The sequence below is a fragment of the Rhododendron vialii genome, chromosome 11a (genome assembly GCF_030253575.1).
Source record: "Rhododendron vialii isolate Sample 1 chromosome 11a, ASM3025357v1".
Taxonomy (NCBI): domain Eukaryota; kingdom Viridiplantae; phylum Streptophyta; class Magnoliopsida; order Ericales; family Ericaceae; genus Rhododendron; species Rhododendron vialii.
This window is the reverse complement of record NC_080567.1, coordinates 22,399,755-22,422,458: the sequence shown is the minus strand read 5'-3', so window position 1 is coordinate 22,422,458 and position 22,704 is coordinate 22,399,755. Positions and strand designations below refer to the sequence as shown.

General features: G+C 37.1%; 2 protein-coding genes across 3 annotated transcripts in view; both read right to left on the bottom strand.

The window, feature by feature from the left end:
- Positions 1-493: 493 nt before the first annotated feature.
- LOC131307544 (WAT1-related protein At4g08300-like) overlaps positions 494-22,704 on the bottom strand; it is a 47,636-nt gene continuing 25,425 nt past the window's right edge. Inside the window, exons 2-8 of the mRNA XM_058334098.1 lie at positions 5,118-5,333; positions 4,697-4,759; positions 3,945-4,061; positions 2,435-2,675; positions 1,505-1,663; positions 1,040-1,191; positions 494-874 (exon numbers count right to left, since the gene is read on the bottom strand). Of these exons, the coding sequence (XP_058190081.1) occupies positions 637-874; positions 1,040-1,191; positions 1,505-1,663; positions 2,435-2,675; positions 3,945-4,061; positions 4,697-4,759; positions 5,118-5,329 (1,182 nt within the window). The 5' untranslated portion in view covers positions 5,330-5,333 and the 3' untranslated portion in view covers positions 494-636. The remainder of the gene's footprint in view (positions 875-1,039; positions 1,192-1,504; positions 1,664-2,434; positions 2,676-3,944; positions 4,062-4,696; positions 4,760-5,117; positions 5,334-22,704) is intronic.
- LOC131307545 (WAT1-related protein At4g08290-like) lies at positions 13,329-18,230 on the bottom strand. Of its 2 annotated transcripts, XM_058334099.1 has the most exons (8): positions 18,020-18,229; positions 17,745-17,970; positions 17,135-17,197; positions 16,655-16,771; positions 14,982-15,219; positions 14,553-14,711; positions 14,183-14,334; positions 13,329-13,784 (listed from the first exon to the last, which is right to left on the bottom strand). In XM_058334099.1, exons 2-8 carry the CDS (start codon positions 17,954-17,956, stop codon positions 13,556-13,558), a joined length of 1,170 nt encoding a protein of 389 aa, XP_058190082.1. In that variant the 5' UTR covers positions 17,957-17,970; positions 18,020-18,229; the 3' UTR covers positions 13,329-13,555. The 2 variants fall into 2 exon arrangements, with proteins under 2 accessions (XP_058190082.1, XP_058190083.1); XM_058334100.1 differs by having other exon boundaries at positions 17,745-18,230.

The window sequence follows — 22,704 nt, the reverse complement described above, 5'->3', positions numbered from 1 at the left end:
TTATTGTCATTAAAGAATTCCATTGGTGGTGTAAATTGTGACGGAACATAGTTTCCGAGAAAAGAGTGTTCCGCAAGAGTTTTGATGGGTAGGGTAAGATTACTCATTGTTTAGAGGGATAGAGTAATCCTTTTAACAACTTGCATGTAATACGGGATTAGTTGTACTGGGTTCAATTTGGGTGGGATAAACGATGGGATAACAAATGAAAAACCATATTTGCCTATTAAATGAAAATGGAAATAATCCCAAAGGTCGGGTTAATTAATACCACCTCTAGTTCACTCTTATAGTACCACGTGACAAACATGGGACTAACTAATCTGTGAGAACATGTGGGACTTGCATTGGTGCAAACACCATGACAAGCAACTAACCCTAGCACATCAATTTCTCCTTGTGGCACCATTTTTGGAACATGAAGTTTGGCATTGATCATTGCAATTAGAACAACAACAACAACAACTGAACTGACAACCAAAAAAAGAGGCTATTTGACACAAGTAATATTGATTGGCTTAATCAAAAGCAGAATATAGAAGTACATGTGAAGGTAAAGGACAACATAATACATGTATGGATACAATGAAAATCAAGGGATTAAAAGAGGAGAGGGAGATTGTGCATTTCTCTGAGTCATGGCTCCTGGGATGACACAACAATTTTCCCTGGAACCTTCAACTTGTTGGCAGCAGGTACATGATCAGATTCAGGGATATGATCATCAACAAAGATTGCAGATTTATCATTACAATCAACTATTGGCAATTCGTAGGGTGTGTCTTTCTCACAGCATGTTAATGCCTCTTGGTCTTTGCTTTTCCCCCACACTACGAAGTATAGGCCCAATACTATGATGATGGCTCCAAGCAAGCTGGGAGATGAAAATCACAACAAACAAGCACAAAAACATGTCAATTGACTAAAATATTCGAGTCATTGGGTCACCCAAAAAAAAAAGATTAGAAAAGTACACAAGATGGCTTTAAAATGTTGCAAAATCAGGAGAGAAAAACGTGAGCATCGTCGTATGGTATACCTTCCAAGGTGGATTTTTTCAGCCAAGAGGATGGCGCCAAGAACGGCGGTGATGATCATGCAAAGAGGGCTAAATGCAGTCACGAACACGGGACCTCGGACCTTGTTCACAACACCTTGCACGTAGTATGCTATTCCAGAGCAAACCACCCCCTGTTCATGTAATTTATCATACGTTTTGGAAAGAATTAGTATTAAGAAAAACCTTTTTACCTTATACATTTTCGGTGCATGAATTATGTGCAATGCTGGTAGAGCAATGCTCCAAGTACTCTTCTCGCCACACATTAGTATAGTCTCCACCATCAAGTGTGTGGATCCCATACTCTATGCGGTGGGAAGAATCCCTGAAGCATTGCTCCACGAGCTGTGAATAATCTCCTGTGTCGGATGGATTGACATTAGCCTTAGATGAACTCAACGAATCACATAACCGCACTTGACACTTGCACAAAGTGGTACTTACAGAATAAACTGCAGCAAGAAGCCTGGAGTCGAAACCAATGGCCCAAGCACTCATGTCGCGTTCCATTACAAGAGCCGCTATCGCACCTTCCACCATCCCCATGAAGCATATCAGCGCGGTCAGTGACAGCTCTGCTGGATATTGCTTCAATGTAATGGACTGACCAAAAGAATTAATCCAATTAGAACTAGTAGCTCTTAAAAAACATTTGGAATTAACCAACTTTGTTCATTTGCCCAAATGGAGAAAAATGGGAAGCAGGATTCTTCTAGTAGTCCTTGAATACAATAGAAGTTGGGGGCAGGTTTCTTGCAATCAAGTACTCAAATATCTTCCGGTAGCTCCAATACCGATGTTTCTCAATATATCAGCCGATACATATTGCTACTTGAAACATTGTTTCGAAACTCGAAGTTGGAAACAACGTAGGCAGGCTTCAGAACTCATCTAGAAAACTTGTTTTCCAAATTGTTTCAGAAAAAAAATTGAAGAACTGTTCTTCAGAAATTTGGGAGAGAATGCACACAAAGGACCTTTCCTTTCTTAATTTCCGGAAACTATTTTCACAAGAAAAAGAAAATGGTGGGCGTTCTGCCCTTTTCGTTGTTTTTATCCCGCGAAACACATATAACAAAATCAGAAAAAATCTAAAACAGAACTCAATAACAAGAACTTAGCATGAGGACACGAGAAAGCAGCTAAACATTCCAGACCTCTTGGGACTTGCCCCCAAGAGGTCGCAAATTCGAATTCCACGAAAGCTAAACATTCCAAACCTTGGGGCCAACGGAGGTTTGCCTGGTCGTCAACTTCAGGGCCCCGAAATTAATGAGCTACGTGCAAGCTGGCCCGGACTTCCGGTTATCAAAAAATAAAATAAAACAAGAACTTTGCACAAATTGTTGTTGACAAGAGATATAAGAGGCTCACTTGCAATATGAAGAAACCAGACCAACCACAAGTGCAAGAAAGGAGCATAATTGTGCCAGTGACCCAATGCTGATCAGCAGAAGAAATGCTGGTATTCTGGTGGCTGCTGGCCTTGGAATACCACAAGATGTCAACAATGGGGCCTTTGTACAGTGTCATCAACATGGCTCCAGTCAATGTGATTGCTGTTCCAATCACCTTTGCCAGACTGGGCTTCTGCTTGAAGTTAACTTTCTCCAACCTGATGACATGGAGAAATCATTTGCCTTTTATGACATTGATCAACAAGGCAGAGTAAAAGAATTAAATGATTTGGTCAAGAAGTGCTTGAACTCCGGATTTGCTTAAGTGAGGCTATACCAATTACCATGTATTTATTGTGGTAATTAAGGGAAATAGTTAAATAAATTGAGTCAATTAGTATTTAGTACATCCAATGAAGAAATTGAAGAGTAGATATCGATACGATGAAATGTTATAGCTTAATTGTTTTTGAAGTTCCAAATTATCGGCGTCAATTTTTTGGGTGTTTCAATACAAATAGAAGCTTTGCAAAAGTTTCATTTTTTGACCTCTATAAATTTTTTGGTCTCCCCATATTCTCATGCACTCAAGACGATGATCATGATAATCATGGTGCTTAAAAATTGTTAAAAATATATCAGTGGCTTTTTGTAAAGACCCATAGCAAGAGGTTGCGAGCTGATGCAACGCCACTTCTTATACGCAAAAGTTTGTATTAAACGAAATCTGCTTCTCTACTTACATTTAATTGGAAAAAAGACTGCCTGTGTACTAACTCTTTAAGTTCTATCGGTAAGCGGAAGCTATTACACACTCGGTACATACTATTTTAGAATCTACCATAAGTCACGAAAACTGTTTCTTGCCGAAAGGAAGATATTTAGCTTCTTTACTCAACAATATTCCCATCTTTTTTTTTTTTTTCCCCTTTCATGAATACTTATCTTCATCCAATCACAGCCCCGGTAGTAATTCACTGTTTTTCTTGCCAAAAAGATAACATTCTTCTAGTGGACTTTTTCATTATTGCCCATATTGGCAAGCAACATTTTTTGTGCTATGAAGAATCTATCTGGTGGGCCTGGTGGATGTGACTTGGAATTTCCTATGTTTTGGAGGTGGTTGGCCACTACAACCAAGTATTGTTTTAATGGAAAAAGTGGCAATCACATGGAATTGCTGAAAAGACAAGAGTGGGTCATATGTGGAATCAATTACGGAATACATTTGCCAATTTTAACGACATGAACTAGGTCGTTCCAATTTCATCGGACATCCCCAAAGGGGTTGGCCAGTGGTAGGGATCAACAGGTAGTTTTTCCAATTCTTGCGGAGGCTTTGCTCTACCTCTAAATGGGCCCCCGCTAGTGGGATAATGCGATTGGTTATTAATCGAGGTGCATGTAAACTGATTTTGACGGCCCGAATTATCACAGAATATAATTAAGCATATGAACAGTATTTAGTAGTACTAATAAAGTTTTACCTGAAAATGATGGCCATAATGAAGGTAAGGGCAGGGAGGACATTGACAGTTGCCGATGCATATGTTGCAGAGGTGTACTTCATTCCCAGGACGTACAAGTTCTGATCTAACACTGGCCTGATCATAATCCCATGGGGGAAAATAAAAACATTAGCTAGCTACTTCTATTTATTTCCAGTTTTGAAGACCCTCCTATAGCAAGAATATTTTTCAAGTAGTTTCAAATATATATATGCCAGAGAACAACGCAAGAGGGGGGGAAAAAAAAAAAAACTAAATTGGAGTTGGAAAAAAAACCACTTTCCATGATCCAATAGGAGGTTTGCGTAAGAGAATTCGAGGGAATGAAAAAAGAAATAGATAGAGGATAGAAGATTGGTGAAGTCTATGTGCACAAATTCTGACACAAGTGTGTCAGAAAAAACCGTCAAATAAACACATCGGTATCTGGGTTTATGCACAAATGTATGTTTCCGTATCAAGCTCTAGAAGATCCGTGCTCGATAATAATGTCCTGTAATTTAATCACTACTTCTTCAATTCAAGAATTGCTGAATTTGTACATTTATTTTCCTACCGTTTGACTTCCTTTAGTTAGTAAAAGGTGATATCCACAAAATTGCCAACTTGACATTTGCAGCGGACTCTGATTTTCAGAACAAGCAAAGATTTAAATTTTACACTCATCAAACTCTTGTACTTCTAAGTTAATTAACTTATATACGTGAAGGGCGTTCGAGTTAGGGAATTACTCTAGTAAAGCGAGTGCCATTATCTTTAGAAACACCGAGAGCGTCAACTTTGGCCTTATTTTCCTGTAAAACAGAACGCAAATTATGTGTTCAAGTTAGAACATACACCATACGTTATTACCGATATAGGAAAACGATAGAGAATGCACTAGATATGACAATTGCGCGCGAGTTCAATGGCTACCAGAGATCAAAACTAGTTTTTTCACGGAAAGGTATAGGTAATGGTAATTAACCAGTGGAAGAATTAAGGTGTTTTTTTCTTGCTGTAGTGTCCCAAAATACTGACAGTTTTTAGTACACACCGCGCCAGAACGAATGTGATACTGCCAGTTTTTCATGCTACAATTTAGAATAACGTGAAACATTTCTTAGTACATAGTGTTGGAGTATATATACAAGCAAAGAGAGACGATTGAACCTTTCGTAAACAAGTGCGAATGGAGTAATAACAAGGGTGGCAACCACGTGACGGTACACCACGAATATCCAATGGCTCATACCACGCTTCAAAGAGACCATGGTGATGATGTACATTCCAGCATACCCAAATTGCAAGGACACCATAGCCAGGTAAGGCTTTATCTTGGTGAACAAGAGGGACAACATTCCATTTGTCTTCTGGTCTCCCATTTTTTCCCTCTCTTTCTCTCTCTCTCTCTCTCTCTCTCTCTCTCTCTCTCTCTCTCTCTCCAAAAACTACTAGTAGTAGTACTTGTGTTTGTGAATGTGTACAATGATCAAACGCCTATTAGCCTTTATATACACAAAGAAGGCAAAATAAAAAGAGACATAAAGCTTTATTAAATTGACGTACGTGACCTATGCAATTCTCCTTTATATTCCCCTTATCCATTACCCAAAAACAAAAACAAAAGCCATTTTCCTAGTAACAATTAAGAATCTTTTTATTTTTATTTTTACCTTTTGTGATTTGTATCCAATAAAAGATAGAATTTTCGTGTGGAACTCTGCAAGTATGGAAAAAAATTCTTAGTTTTTTTTTTCTTTGTGTGTTCTTGGAAGTAGGGATTCGATAACCTCAGGGGTTAGTCGAGTGGAGACATGACATGCCTTATATCCCGAGCTTGCATTTTCGATTGACTCTCAACGGCAGCAAAAGGTTCTTGGACCAATTAAGAGTTTGCCTAATCGCTAACTCCAGGATCTTGGGATTAGTCAATGTACGCATAAACTGGCTTGACACCATGTTATAGAAATATTAAGGTGGGATGCGATTATTTTGACCACAAAATAGTTTTAGGGGTAAGTGCTAGCTTTGGGATGATGCCAAAGAGAATAATGAGTGGTAAGCAGAGTGGACACCATATCTTTAAGCTGTGGTCTGATGATTCCACAAGTTTATGATTAACACAGTTTTTTAGTACCAATTATTATGAGGGTGTTAGTTCAAGTGACGTCTCTTAATAATACATCATGCATGGAGAGAAATTTATTCACGGAACGGTTCCACGCAATCTCAGCTGTTTGTTTCGGTAATCAATGGTTTGGATTTTAAAAAAAACATCTTCCAGCGAAGAGTTAAACTTTTCTAGTGAATAGTTTTTTTTAAATCCGAACCGTCCAAAATACTTTTGGACCTGTGCGATTGATCGCTCACGGCTCCGCCATAAAAAAGTTTTTCTCCCATGCATGACAGCTTGCTTTTCCATGATAAACTCTCTTTTTGGGGGCAAATTTTCCATGATAAACTTGCACTGACTAAATTGGTAAACCTCGTGTATTTACAATCTCTGGGGAAAAAGGCAAAATATGCGGCGCAAATTCATTCTGGGTGTACAATTTTATACTCCCTTCATCCCATTTTTATTGTCTATTTTCATTTTTCGTGTCGTTCTTTCAACGCTTATATCTTCCAATATGAATCTCAAAAAATATGCAATATGGATCTTGTTTGATAGTTCTCGAGTAGATCTATAATATAAAGTTTTCAAAATTATGAAAAACATTGTAGATTGAGAGATATAAACGTTAAACGAATGACACGAAAAACAAAAATGGACAATAAAAATGGGACGGAGGGAGTAATACAATACAGATGAAAGTATGTTACACATTTTGCTTTTTTTGCACATCCAGTGTAGAAAAGAGGAAATTGTTTGTACAGCTACTTCACCAGTTAATACCCATGCCATTAATGGACAACCATAAGAGCGATGCGATTCAAAACGTGCGTTAAAAATACATGCTTGTAACAACCCGTCTTAGCTGACCTGCTAACTATTCGCCTAACTACGTAGCTCAAAAAGTAAATCTTAAGTTATAGAGCAACTGGTGGACGAATCCTTATTATGCCATTTCATATTTTCTAGAGCTCCCAATGTGGAACTTGATTTTCACTTTTTCCATGGTGGGTTCTTACAATCTCTACACCTTGGCTACAACATTCTTATTGCATTGGCCCAGTAACCTTCTCTTAATGGTCATAGTGTGTCACTTAGTTTTGTACAGCATAATCAATGTACTCATACCAGATTCTAGAGGTAGCCCTACCATGTAGATCAAGGTTATGCTCTGATACAAACTGTAACAACTCATCCCAGCTGACCTGTTAACCATTTGCCTAATCACGTGGCTCAAAAGGTTAACTTCAAGTTATACAGCAGCTGGTGGACGAATCCTTATATGTCATTTCATACTTTTCTAGAGCTCCCGATGTGGGACTTGATTCCCACTTTTCCTATGGTGGGTTCTCACAATGCTACTATACAAAGATAAGAGACAATGGCAGAGCTAGAAATCCCATTCAGAGGAGGCAGAGGCCGCTGTACATTGATCATTCCATGGTCACATGAATACCCAATTTTTTTTCCTTAAAATATATGTAAAAATTATGAGCTAGCCTTGTTTTGAATACCCAACTCAAATATCAATGAACACCCAATTCTAATAATCTTGAACATCTCACCCAAAAACAATTGAACACCCAACAACCAATTGAACACTTAATCACAACCCAACCATCAATCCAGGCAATTCATACTTGAACACCTAACGAATTACCTCAAACAAAGCTCACAATCCTAATGGGAAAAAAATTATCAAAAAATAAAGAAAAAAGAAGAATCTAGTTATTTAAGTATTATGCTTTGTGTTCTCTATCCATCTCCATTGTTGATGGTTTAATTGTGTTAATTTCACATTCATGATATAATTACTTTATTATTTTTTGTCTAGTTAGCTTGTAGAATTACAGACAAAGCTTTAAAAAATTCAACTATATTGCAAAATCCCATTAACTTGAATGATATTCTTTAAACTTTAAGGCTACGATAGAAAATCTCATCATGTCATCCAAATGAAAAACATATTTTCGAAAAGGTCAACCCCAATACTGTCTACTACACAATACGACAATTTAAAAAAAATTAAATTTTTGTTAAATAATATAGTATATATTTTAAGTTCTCATTTTGCCTCATATTTAATTGTTTTAGAATAGAGGTTTCATTTTTTTGTCCCCACTATGTATAATAATATACGAGGTTTTGCACATATAGTATTGATCAATACACCAGATAGTAGAGTTAAGGTAATTTATAAACACCCTATTACAAATTTCTGAAGCCGCCACTGGAGGCATCTTTTCACGACAAACTAGAAAAATTCATAGTAAAATATAGTGAAGAAATACTGAGCATGCACAAAAATTTAAATATTCTCTATTAGCTAGGCACAATAGCATGTAGCATAATGTATTCAAAAGCTTCAAAAACGTAAGCACATAAGTAGATATTTGTTGCTATTTTTCCTTACAATGAACCCCGATGAGTTTTTAATCATGAGAAATTATCATTATATTTCAGATTGCATGTCAAATCTTTAAGGGGTTCATTGATTTAGTTGAAAATCCACGACACCACAATGAATAATAAATCCAATACCCAAAATTTCCAATTCTTTCAAAGAATGGGTTTAAAAAAAGAAAAAGAAAAAGAAAAAGAAAACGAGTAGGTGATAAAATTTCGGGAGGCATGTGACCCCTGGGGCTTAATTGGCTTTGCCCATGATAAGAGGTATGACATTAAAACTCAAAATTTTATATAGCAAGGTGCGTAATATGCTCATATGACAATGCTCTATATAAACAAAAACATGCTTGCTTGGTTGCAACCTTATTGTTAGAGGAGAGACTCCCAATTTTGGAGCCATTCATACGGAGCTTTACTCCTCCTTTAATTCCGATCCCATCCCCCGCACGCGCGCACAAGTAGACGATGGGATCCCATACACTTGAGTTATAAAAAAGAAAGAAAGAAAAGTGGAGAAACCGATCAAATTAATGCACACCCAACAAACGTGATACATTTATTTTGTAAACCATAGAACTAAACCCCAGAAATTGATTCAGAAACTTAAAGTCAAGCTATGTACTAGATTCACCTCGTGTATAATTGGCCCATGAACACCGCTCCATATTTTTTTTGTGTGTAATGCTTACTCTTAATAAAATGTTACTTTTGTCGGGGGAGGGAATATTGACCGTCATTTTTTGCCTACCTATTTCATTCACGAAAGTATTGCTTCATTCTTTTACTAAGTGGTTTTTCTTTTGTCATGTGATAGAAGAATATTTTACTCTACAATACCCATATGGTATTAAACATCATCTTCGTAGGTCTGAATTCAAAACCTCACTGTACTAAGAGCATGCCCCGATTCTATTCTTAAGAGGTTGGAATACTGGAGAATAAGTCGATACCGTATATTATTCCGAAGAAATGGACAGCTAGCTACATATATTATCCTTAAAATCAATGCATATATATATAGATGCCAACGCATGCAATTGGGAGACAATGCCCAACAAAAGAAAAGTTGGTGCTTTCATGCTTGGATTCCAATCTGAAATCAGGTAGCATCCCACCTCAACCAAAAAACAGTAATCTCTTGTCAAGCAAAATCCTTTGTTTTTGTTACTCGAAGAAATCATATCTGGAAACTGTGCATCGATAGGAGATGTGGCTGGGAACAAATTCAACCAAACAGAGCTAGAAAAGGAAGGACGAAGTTAGTGTTCCATGCAGTGTATTGGTGTGTGCACACTCATGCGCACTGAGCTTTGTCTGTGGATATTTCCTTTTTTAATTGGCCTCGAATATTAGGCGTGTCCGGGCCAGCTTACGGGCAGCAACTAAACTAATTTCCTTCTCGGTCCGGTACCATCCACACCGGTACTAGAGAATTTTCAAGAAATTATTTTCTTGCGGGCTGACCCTAAGAAATGAATCTTGTTCAATTGTGCGGGAGAGCAAACTCACCAACGAACCGGACCAACCCCAGGGCGGCCTATTGATAATTTTGATTATTTAGATCTGACAATGCAGAGAAAATTTGGGATTAGTAGATGACAAGACTAGGTGTGAGGGGAAATTATATTCAGATTTTGATGGGGAATTCATCATGGCCGGAATATTCTGGTTTTTGAAATGACAAACTCAACGTATATGATTCCTTTTTCGTGGGTTCAGACCAAATTTTATTACTCTTGCGATGGCTTGTTTGATGTCCTACCAAGCAACACCACGACACTTGTTCGGTGTCAAAACAAGCCACCCTTGATATCCGCGGTATACAAAAAAGTTTATCCCGAATTGGGTAGGGGGGTTTGGAGCTGGCAGAATCTTTAGATACAATTAACTGGCGTTTGTTATGTGAGGTATAACGATGGGACCCGACTAACTAAGGGGAGACTTTTCTAGAAAGTCTATCCACACAACAATTTAATGAATTATCCGGATTATTTGTATAGGAGCCATAGTGAGCCTCACACCTTGATATGTTCACAGAATGTGTGTGGGTAGCAGAGTTCCTATCTATTACTGTGGAACCCGTATCTCTTTTCTGTTATCATCCTTTACCCCAACCTTTGCCTATTTTCTTCTTAAAAAAAAATAATTCGGCTATCTGGAGGCATTAATTGATAATAATGATATCAATGCCAAACTCCCCAATTTTTGAAAATTAAAAACAAAATGCTTGCAGTGGATGTACCATATAGTCTGTTTATTGCAGTGGAATCCATTGGAAATTGTTTTTTTTAAAAAGATCGTTAAATTGAGTAATATGTTTACCTAAAGAGCATCCGCATCATATTTTCTATATCTGTATTTTGGACCAAATTAATACCTTGTAAGCCACTTTATTACTTTGGCTATTGACTTTTAAAATATTTACTACATCAGACTTTTTACTCTCACTCTCTACTCAATTAAATATTTATACTTTTGTTTACAATTCATCTCTTAATTTAATTTTTTTTTCAAACTATGTTCATCCTTAATACGGTTTATATATTAAAAAATATGATTAAAAAATTAAGTACTTCAATTTTCAATTCGTTTGAACAAATGAGAAGATTTTATTTTTCTGATCATTTTATTCTAAATGGTCATAGTTAATTTTCATCTTTATGACTCTCATAATTAAGTAGTTGTTCTTCATTTGATTCTATGGCTATCTTAGGGCTCGTATATGAGAGTTATAGAGCCAAAAATTAATTATGATCCTTTAAAATAAAATTATTGAAAAAATAAGATTTTCACACCGGTTCAAACGAACTGAAAATTGAAACATGGAACAGGGATTTAGACAGAGAGAGCTCCTGATCGAGAGGGACCTGACGTCAAAAGTGGAATGAAAACAATAAAATAATAAATAGTCCATGAACAGTTGCTCAGTACCTAAATGTGTAATGTGAGTGGTGCTACTGGTACAGATTTACCAGCGAGTACAAATGACTTTTTAGACCTCTTTCGGGTCTCAAAAAAATGATCGGAACCGCTCATTTTGTTTAGAATACTTTGTTTATGATCCTTGTACAAAATAAGCTTAATCCGATTTCAGTAAGAGCATTTACAATACATCCAACTTTGTTACAGAATTCAAGCCTGAGTTCTAATGCAAAGTTGAATATTTTGTAAACAATCTTACCGGATCCGGATTGAGTTTATTTTTTACAAGGACCATAAACAAAGTATTTTAAATAAAATAAGCGGCTCCGATCATTTTTTTGTGACCCAAAACATGCCCAAAAAGTCATTTGTACAAGCTGGTACAGATATAAATCTGTACCAGTATCATTTCTGAATGTTGTAGCCTTTGTAGAAAATTGTAGAAAATGACGAGCCACAAGAGAGGCTGATGCTTTCACACGCTACTTTGACTTAGAGGGATGTTCAGAGAGGAGATGTGGATGCTAGGATTCAATTTTAATTTATTGAATCCGTTAAATCCGTTATCAATCCAAATCCGAACTTTATTTTTAAATTTTTTTTAAAAAACAGTAAATTTTTTATTTTGGAAAAAAAAATGTTTAAGAAGTTGTATTTTTATTTTTATTTTTATTTTTTATTTTTTATTTTAAAATTTTTTATTTTTTATTTTTTTGCTAAAATTTTTGAAGTAAAAAAAAAGTTTTCGGATCGAATTCGGATCCGGCCCATTGACAGGCCTACATACTGGTTTATAAAATTTAAGAGCAAATATTTGAACCTTTTTTTTCTCCCAAAAACGATAATAGGTAAGATGATAGATCTAAGAAACAGTATATGAAGAGGAAATTCCATCCCTAAACAGGGGATCATAAAACCAAACAGGAGAAGACTTAGTTCAAAGAGTACATCCAACTCCAACTAAACCACTCCAACTAAACCTACCGCTCCACACAAGGAGGCAGGAGCATTGCAGAAAATAATAAAAAAACACCTACACATAGATGATAGAAGCCCCACAAACGGGGAGAAATTCCACATATGTGACACCAAAGAAGAGAATCAGAAAAAAAAGACAAAAATCAGTAATGGAACCGAACGGAGTTTATCGTACTGGAGCAAACTTTATCCACAAACCTAAATCTCCCACTCCGACAAGGGGAGGATGCCTCTAACGACCCCGATCTGCAAGGCACTACCTCCAAAAGCAGAGGAGGGATGGCGAATGATGGTTTGGGGACGAGGAGGATGGAGGTGAAAGGGGAAGGATAGAAAATCTTTGAGATCTAGAATCAGGAGATGGAAAAATCTCACAAGGGAGAGAAATCCCTCCCCTTCCGTCACGCATTAATTAGGGTGTAAAACCCTGAGGGAGGGGAACGAGAGAGACGGGGGGCGGCGGCTTGAGAGAGAGAGAGAGAGTGTAGAGTGGGGAGTTTGTTGGTATTGAAAAATTGGGCTAATTTTTTGACCTAAAAAAAGTACTTTTTCATAGTTGGTCCAATTTTGTTTTTTACTTTTTAGGTACCTCTGGACTATTCCACCTTAATTTTTTTTAAATATATTAGATTTGAAGAGAATGCTGCTTAAAAAAAGAGAGGCAAGCCATCTCTAGTGGAATTTTCCCTAAAATGGGCTCCAAGCAACCAAGGTGGTCAAAAGTGGAGATGTCAAATCTTTTTGAAAGCTATGTGGCAATTTGACATTTCCAGAATAGCCACTCCAACTAATTTGTCAAATTTCTTAATCAATTTATTTAAGTCTTACTTTTTTTTTTTTTTTTTTTTGTGTGGTCTTATTTCCAATTTGACAGATATTTTCAGTTTTCTAGTGATGAAACCATAAAAGCAAACTTTTTTTTTGGATAGAAAAGGGAAATAAATTAGGAAACAGAGCAATTTCACTAACTCTTCAGCGACAACATTTTATTTCCAAGCCATGATACACACCAAATTCTTGGTTACAAATTGGGTACTGCATGGTACCCTTCGCGCACATCCGGGCCGTCCAAAAATACAACCAACGGTTCGGATCGAATTGAAAGTACCAAACGGAATTTCTCTACATAATTAAACAACACAAAAGTATAGGAGGAAGGTGCATAAAAAGAAAAGAGATAAAACAGCTACTTGTGTAATTTGAGAATTTTCATCGGACCATCCGAGGCTTCAACAAGTTTGTCAATTTTCGCTCCTTCTTCAGCCGGTTTAGTTATGTCTGCTGTGGAAATGGGCAACTCCCCAGCACCGACCTTTTTCCCGTCGGTCAAGGGCTGTACGGGACTAAGACGGTCCTTGCCTTTGCCCCAAACGACAGCGTAGAGGCCGATCGCAATTATGATAGCTCCAATAATACTGAAAAGTGAGATGACGAGGGGGGAAATTACGACACATATATAAAAGGAAGAGAAAGTAATTCATTTGTATGAAATTTGAGAGTGATTGGTTTCTTTGTTGGTTCGCTGGACACTCTGTCTGAGTCATTGTTGAAGGGTCCAAATGAACCTATAGTTACTCAACTCCCGATTCGTGTCAATTAAAGCTTATTTGAAACCGACTCCTTTTTATACAAGCTTAGCATTTGAAAAATATTTGAATTGGACTTGATTCCAAGCCTTGAAGCCGAAACAAACCCTAACCCGGAAGTCTAGGATTACTGTAGACTATTAAAAGAATTCAAGGAGTGTGTATCGTAGCACTTTCTCAAAAGAAATTAGAAAGATTGGAAGGGTTATTCGCGCAAAATAATGTACCTTCCGAGGTGGATTTTCTCTGCTAAAATGATGGAACCCAAGACAGAAACAATGATCATGCAAAGTGGGTTGAAGGCAGTGACAAACACCGGTCCTCTTGTCTTCATCACAAGCCCTTGGACATAATATGTGATTCCGGAGCTAATTATTCCCTGAAATTAATAATCAATTAATCACAGTATTCAATACAATTAAACAATTCTTCCAATTATTCTTTAAAAAATAATTCTTCTATTAGTTGAATTTTGCTTTTGAAATACACAAATTAATAAGTACATATCTTCACTTTTCTCACAGTTTTAACCAATTAGAGAGACAGCGGGTGATGAGATCGAGAATGGCAAAACACAAGGAGGTGTTCGGTACGAACCGTATAAACAGGAGCAAGGAGTCTGGAGTTCCAGCCGATTGCCCAAATGCCAGGATGATGCTCGGCCACCAGGGTTAGCGCTGCGCTCTGCACTGCGCCCATCAAGCATATCCAGAAAGCCAAAGATAGCTCTGCCGGGTACTTTTTTACCGTTATCGACTGCCAGCATAAACAAGATCAGTTCCAACCACCGTATAAACAAATTGTCAATAACATGTATGGAATATATCATCGAAAACCATTAGCACTCTTTTCTAATTTGCTTGTCTGAGAATATTGTACACTTGAGTTTTGTGGGCCGGTCATGTGGAATTTTGGTTCGATTTTAATCGGGTTGCCACTGTCAGAATGCACAATCGATGGGCTCGTAAACTGGCGCGAACACTAGATTATCAAAAGAAGATGCATATATGAGTATTGAGGACTCACTTGCAAAATGAAGAAAGAGGCCCATGCAAAACAACCAACAAGAATACAGAGGGTCCCAGTGAGCCAGTGCTTGTCCGAGGGGTCGTTGCTTTGCACAAGATGGCTAGCTTTTTGGGACCAAATGAAATTGATGATTGGGCCTTTGTATATGGTCATGATCAGGGCTCCTGCAAATGTTAGTAGGGTTCCCATTACCTTAGCTTGGCTTCTCACTTCTTTAATCTTCACTTGCTCTAATCTGATTAACAAATTAAATTTTACAGTCAATTTGCAAGTAATCTCCACATAATGCATATATGCCAGAAAAGGAATGTACAATTTTACAGGCAGTTGTGAATCCTACTCGGAATCGGTTAATTTTTCTCATTTTCAAAAAGAAAGAAAAAAAAAATCACGGGCAACAGAGAAAGCAAAACGAAATAGTGTGAGAGATCCGTGACGTACCATGTTAAACTAAAACCCATCATGATCAACACGAGTCACAATCTCATTTCCGAATTCTCTAAAATCGTAATGCGATTTCATCCTATCGCAACACACTTTGTTTTGGTCACTCAAATGAATTTCAAAAGAAAAAAGACATAACAGGGACATCGCGGGTATTTCAAGAAACAAGCTAGTCAAGGAATCTGAATTTTTTTCTTGGGTTTCTTTTTTGATAAAATGACCTTTCAATCTACCTTTTGGAAAAAATAAAAAAACCCCAAATTAAGTTAACACGTTTCCTTTCGCATCCCTCTTTTTTCCGACTAGTCATTTTGTAACTCCTTGTCTCCGCTTTTACTCATGCATGCATACGTACAGAGATTACTCTCTATCTCTTTCGAAATTATCCGCTCATTTGAAAAGACTGATGATTTTAGAAATCATTGATGATTTTAGAATTCGTGAGAAAAAATAACAATTAAAATGAACAAAACTTTCAAAGAATTTGAGCCGTCAAACTCTATAAGGCTAATTTGCACATTTGAAAATTAAATGTGAGCACCCAAAATATCTCTCTCTCTCTCTCTCTCTCTCTCTCTCTCTCTCTCTCTCTCTCTCTCTCTATTTTATATATAAGTCACCCGAAATCAGTCTTTTATTATCTGCAACTTCATTTATTGGAAGCAGCTGGTCGATCACCTGATTTTATCTTTTTCCCTTTTGAAATTCCATCTGCTTTTTGCTTTGCATCTTTTTTCTGATAGTTTTGGTTAGTGTTTTGCACGTAGAATCATCATCTAGTGGTACTCCAAAAATCAATTGGTCGGCGCCCATTCATTGCATATTTTTACTTTCAGCTCTGCTATGGGTACCGACCATGTACACAGATGGGTTCATGGGACCCACCTACGAGTACTACACGACAGATGAATCGATTAGAACCATTTTATTTTGAGCTGATTTTTGACCCAATTCTTTAAGTACTAAATGTTACTATAAAATAATGAATGGATTAGATCTGTCATTTGGGACCCGTAAGTGGGTCCCATAGACGGTACTCTATGGGTCGGTACCCGTATCGTTTTCGATTTTAACTTTTCCCCTGTCCTATCACCTTTCACCCAACATATCAGGAGTACTTTGTTCTCGACTATGCCAAGATCATGCATGATGACAGTACTCATTTTATTCTTTAAAGAATTTAAATAATTTTTGCAAGAAAAGATACTGTACTTTGTAGGGCTTACCGGAGAATAACTGCAAGGACAAAGGTCACAGCAGGAACGGCGTTCATTATGGCAGAAGCAAACGATGCCGAAGTCAGATTCATCCCCAAATAAGTTAGGTTCTGATCAAGAATTGGCCTGATCATACAACAACTGTCTTAGGATCGAGCTGATCATTTTTAAGTCTAGTTTAACAATATCAATCCAATCAAGAGGGAACTTTCTTAATTAGTTGAAATTCTAGTGATAATCTCATGATTTCTCTCTTTGCGTTTGCTCACTATTATAGATATATATAGGTAATAGTGTGTATATATCTAGTTATAGTAATTACAAGAACACTGGTTTTGGCACTCCAAAAAATGTATGTAGGCAAGCACTTTGTACTGTACAAAAGTGGAGCGCAAAAATCAATTTTCTAATTACAATTGTCTAAGATAATATGGTAAAAATGAGATCGATCATTACTCTAGAATATGGTTATATATACAGAAACATTACTCTAGAATGGCCAGGACCATGATCTTTAAGAAGATTGAGACTGTCATCTTTGGCCTTATTTGCCTGTGAAAACACAAGGAAATTAAACACAAGTACATAATGATCAGTTCCATGCATGCAAATATTAGATATCACCGAAGTACATATTGTTTCTTAGTTCTCGGCAAAATAAATTTATGAAATGTTTGTAAAGAAAAACAACTCTTAAATGGATCAAGGGCACTATGGCAAGCGTCACCCACCAAAACATCATCATCTGTCCCCAGTCCATGTCCACTACTTGCCCTTCCCAATGACTTTAAATTTAAAAATGGGCTAACAATTTATCAGAAAGTGAAGTGGGGAAGGGCACGAGACAAGGTGGGGATTGGGAACGGGGACAAAAGAGCTAGCTTAATTTGCTCTTATTGACCATATTTAAAAGGGGAAAGCGAAGAATAAAATTGTTGAGTACTATATGATACTAAGGGAAAAAATTTGTTCATCCTTAAAATCTGTAATACGACCATGTATCCATCAACCACTATCTTAGGATACTGGTCAATTTATATGTTGGTAAACACAAACATTGGAGGTCTCTCAAAATGCATCGTAAATAGCAATAAAAGACCTTTCAAAGAAAAACGCGAAGGGCGCGAGAGAGATTGCAGCAATGGCATTGCGGTAAACGATGAGCACATAACGGCTCATCCCTTGTTTGAGGGTAGCATCACTTATTATGTACATCCCAGCAGACCCACACTGCAATCCCACCATTAGCAAATATGGCATGGCCTTTTTCAACCCTAGATGCAACATCCCACAGCATGTTTGGTCCCCCATCTCTCTCTCTCTCTCTCTCTCTCTCTCTCTCTCTCTCTCTCTCTCTCTCTCTCTGCAGTTGCAGCAGTTCTAAACCATTTACAGTGAGAGATCAAGAAGCTATGAGGCCTGCTTATATATACACAAAGAAATGGCAAAAACAAAGATGAATCCATTTCATGGTATGTATAGATTCTTATCCACAAGTTTCACAAGGCACTCCATTAATTGTGTACAAAATACTTATTGCTTTTAGTGATGATGCGTGCAAAATTCTGAGTGCTTATTTCGTATGCAAAAGAATCCATTTTCTTTTGGTTTCTTAGCACTCTATTTGTGGGGATGTGGAATATATGCAATTAATGGAACAAATATAATGAGGGGTATATCTGTGTGCATGATAATGGAATCAAAATCAGCACCTTTTGATGAAGCCATCAAGACAGTCTTTTGCTCAACATTCTACTTAAAAAATATCAACTCCCAATTGGCCATCAGTATACTATAGTGGGGATTCCATGAAATGCACCAACATTCTACTTAAAATATCAACACCTTTCATTTGATGAAGTCAAGAGTCTTTGCTTAAAAACTACTACGAGATTGTTTACTATAGTTCAAGAAATCAGTTATGAAATCGACAGCCCAACAGGGTGTCAATAAGGCAAGAAGAATACAGAGAAACACAGTTTTTGATACGCTTTAAAAACTTCTCAAGGCACTTTATGGACGGCCCTGCCATTTTTGCTATTATTAGCATTTTTCTTGAAAAATAGGCTTTCGTGTTTGGCTTACCATGTTTGAATGCCAGAGAAATACGCACATTCGTAGCAATAAACAAAGTTATGACGAGCTTTGTAGTGTTAGCTGTGAACGTTAAACCGTGGTGTAATTTCGAAAGAGCCCACGATATGAAAAGTTTTGGTTATGAGAGTTTATGGCTATGCGATGGGTATTATGGTCTTTCTCACTTTCTGTTACGAGTCTGTTCTGATCGAGGAGGAGTTATGAGACTTCGTGGTAATCCTTGTTATGGTCCTTAGTTTTTAATTTTGAATTTACCAGATGGTAAAATAACAAAAAGGTGTATGCATGCATGGTATTTCGTTACATGGAGTACTAGATTGTAGTTGCTTCCTTCATTGCTAGTTGAAGTACCGAGCCAAACTTGTACCGTCAATTCCCAATCACTTGGAAAGGGGTCAATTTGGGGTCAAATACAATATTGCGAGATTCATGATTTTTGTGTTGATAAATTGGGGAACAATAAAAATTTTAAAAAATGGCAACAGTAACCATATGAACGAAAGTTTTGAATCTCTCTCTCTCTCTCTCTCTCTCTCACTGAAAAAGCCCTAGCCGCTTCTCTTCCTTCCCCTCCCTCGTCTTAGGGTTTTCACCACCCTTATGCGGCAGCGGGAGGGGACGGCTTTACCGTTGATAGTTATATTTTTCTTCCTCTACAGTGATGGTGTTTTCGCTTTCAATAACTCCTCCTTTTCAGTGGGGGTTTTCTCTCTCGATATCAAATCTGAGAATTTCTTTAGGTTGAACCTTTCAATTGAAACTTATGGTGAAGTGTGTGTTTTATCAAACTTGCGTAAAATGTATACTACTTTGTTTTGTAAAGTAGCAAGAAGTTCAGTCATAACCCCAAAGGGTTGGCCAAGTGGTCTTGGCTTGGAACTTAGGTGTTAATTTGTTCTATCCTGAGGTCTCAGGTTCGATTCTTCTTGCCAATAACTCTTGGGGTCACCTCACTCCCACGCGTAAGCATGTGAAACGGCTATGAGAGGGGTTATAAGAATTAGTCCGAGGTACGCGCAAGCTGACCCGGGACACCCTGCATTACCAAAAAAAAAAAAAAAAAGTTCAGTCACATAACATTCCAATTAGTGGGCTCCCGGAAATGTCACAGTGGCAAATGGGAACATCAATTGCATACAAACTGGTAATGGCTGCCAAGCATCTCTCTATGGAGTCTATGGAGCGGTTGATCCGGCCGTTTATCTCGACGATTGACGGCTCGGATTTTAACCAAGTAGTAATAGACAGTTCAGATTTGTATGAGATTTCTATGCGCTCAGATTCTGAACTGTCCGTTTCAAAATGAACAGCCGGATCAATCGCTCTGCACCCATTTAACAAAAAGATGCTCGGCAGCATTCCCGGATCCATGGGTCGTTTCTCCTAGTTTGGTGGTGGTATTTAACTTGAATACTATTACGTAAGTACTAAAGTTGTTTTTTTTTTTTTTCCAAAGATAGACTAGACATTTTGTGGGTCCAATCAATGCTAGTGCGTGTTATATCTTGCCTTTGTTTTTCTGGAATTTTAACTCCAGGTGCTTGCCATTCAGAATGCACGAGTCCTCTTGCGCTTTAGTTCATTGAAAAAATTAAAAAAATATTGCAACACCGAAATCACCTGTAATGGCTGTGAATCAGTAACCGGTCAATACGTAACGGGAATCGGCCGTTACACCCTGCTATACCGGTTTTTAAATCCTTGTCGTAGACACGTCTTAGACACTCATGTTTGTGTTGTATTATACAGTATCGATAGGTGACAGCCGGTAGTAAATTACATAACAATGTGCCTGAAAGGCTAAAGGTAGCAAATTAATGCAAGTTGTTTCTTCTTTGAATATGTACAAATCTAGATAATTATAAGGACTACTATAATGCTTGTAAAGACATTTTAATGCTTCAAATCCATATCGTATCAAAGGAAAGGGGGCTGCTGTGAGCAAAATACAGCAGCACACAATTTCACCGTTTATAAGTGTTCTGAACGGTCCGAATTTTAAAATAACTATCTCAACTTTTCCCTAGTAAAGATTCTTTTAAACCCTGATTGATTACTGAGATGGATAGTGAGACGTGGCACAGCTACACGCTGTTGTATTTTCTCACAGCAGACCGCTCCCATATTGAAGGCTTTTCCAGTCGAAAAGAGATCCAGTCAAAGGAATCTCCACTATTAAAGTGATTGTTTCGTGGGTTCAATCATTCACTTTAAGATTTATGTCAGGTGAACACATACAAATTTCATTATGTAAGAAAAGAAAAAAGTAAAAAGAAATGAAAAAAAGTTATATTTATATATTATGGTTTTGCTCAATTAAGCCAAGGATTTGGCTAAACATTCTAAACTTTGGGTCCCTGAAGAATTTGTTCGGTCTTTAATTTTAGAGCTCCGAAATTAGTTGAGGTGCACGCAAGTCTTCTCGGTTCGACATCTGATTACCCAAAAAAAAAAATTGTATGGTTTTGCTCATTTAGTATTTCTACCCTATGTTTTAAATTCTATTTTGGAAAAGAAGTTCAAATGCTTTTAGAAATTCATTCGTTTTAATTTTTGAATACAAATTCGAAAGATACTTGTAACAAACTCTATTTAGTTCAAACAATATTTTTATCATTTCGAAAAAAGTACTTTTTGTGTATACCATTAAACCTACCTCAATAAGCACTCGTTTGGAAATTCCAGTTCCTCAAAGATGATCCGAACATGGCCTATGTATATTTTCTAGGGGCCGGTAACCAAATCAATTTTCATTGAATATACATTCATGCTTTCCTTCTCATTTTACTTAAAAGAACAGAACAAACTTCCTCCTCATTTTTTTTTTTAATAACCAGGTTTGTACAATTATGATATTTTCAGGGGGGGAAATGGATATATGTAAACCCAGTATAGGTGAAGTGATGATATGCTCCACTCCAACTAAAAAAGCTATTGACAAAGAAAGCACCAAATTGCCAAAAGAACCTTATAAAACAAATACTAGTGGATATATATATTGATCCTGCAGATCGAATAATGCAGTACTGGATTTTCCTTGTTTTAGGTTTAATTTAGGCAAACCATCTAGTAATTAATCAGACACCTATATATAACTAGATAGAAAAGAACATCCGGCTTGCATTATTGTAGGAGAAAAGATTTGCTGCAAAGTAGTAGAAAACATATATAGTGCATGATCAAGTGGAAGTGGGGAGAGATAAGATCATATGAAATCTGACAGTACTATATTTATAAACACGTAGGGAATAAAGTATGTGTCGATTAGTTACAGGAATCCTGATAGGAAGTGGGAGATATATACTATAATTAGCAGATTCTTCCACTAAATGATTCAATTGAAACTATATGAAAAAAACCCTAGGTAGTTGTATGATTTGCGACGTTTCGATCTCTTTAGTAATCAATCCACAATCGATATCTTAACCAGTCTAGCAACCGAAAGCAAGACAATCGAATAACACAACAATGTAGGTGGAAAACTCCTGAATGGATAAAAAACCATGCATGGGAAGTAGTCGTGCATTGTGTAGTTACAAGCTAATTATTAACTTATTTTAATTAGTATAAATTTTCACTAATCTCCCTAAGCTCTATCTGCCGAATCATTGTTCACGACAACCAGTACTGCTTGACCACCGTTGCCTTGAATCCTCAAGCTTTTCGATTACCTCCCAGAGATCCACCGAAGGACTTCTTCTTTCCTCTAGCAATCTTTCTTAGGGCATCTCCCAAACTAAACGTGAATGAATTCTTCTTGCCAAGGAGTCTTTCTTAGGGCTTCTCTCAAACTAAACACAAACTGATGTAGAAATAAGATATAGCACTTGGAGATTGTATCTACGGTTCAAGAACCTACCCATAGATTTAAGCTAAATCTCCAAGAATCATCAAAGAAACACTCCCCAATCTTTTAATTTCTAGATTTTTGAAGGTATTTTTCGTACATGGGAGAGAAAGTG

Coding starts and splice junctions, on each gene's coding strand:
- LOC131307545 (XM_058334100.1), bottom strand. CDS start 17,956: ATGGGGGACCAAACATGCTGTGGGATGTTGCATCTAGGGTTGAAAAAG. Junction 14,712..14,981: donor CCTCTTTCTTCATTTTGCAA/GTGAGTCCTCAA, acceptor TTATGCTGGCAG/TCGATAACGGTAAAAAAGTA. Junction 14,335..14,552: donor TCCTTGCTCCTGTTTATACG/GTTCGTACCGAA, acceptor TATTAATTTCAG/GGAATAATTAGCTCCGGAAT.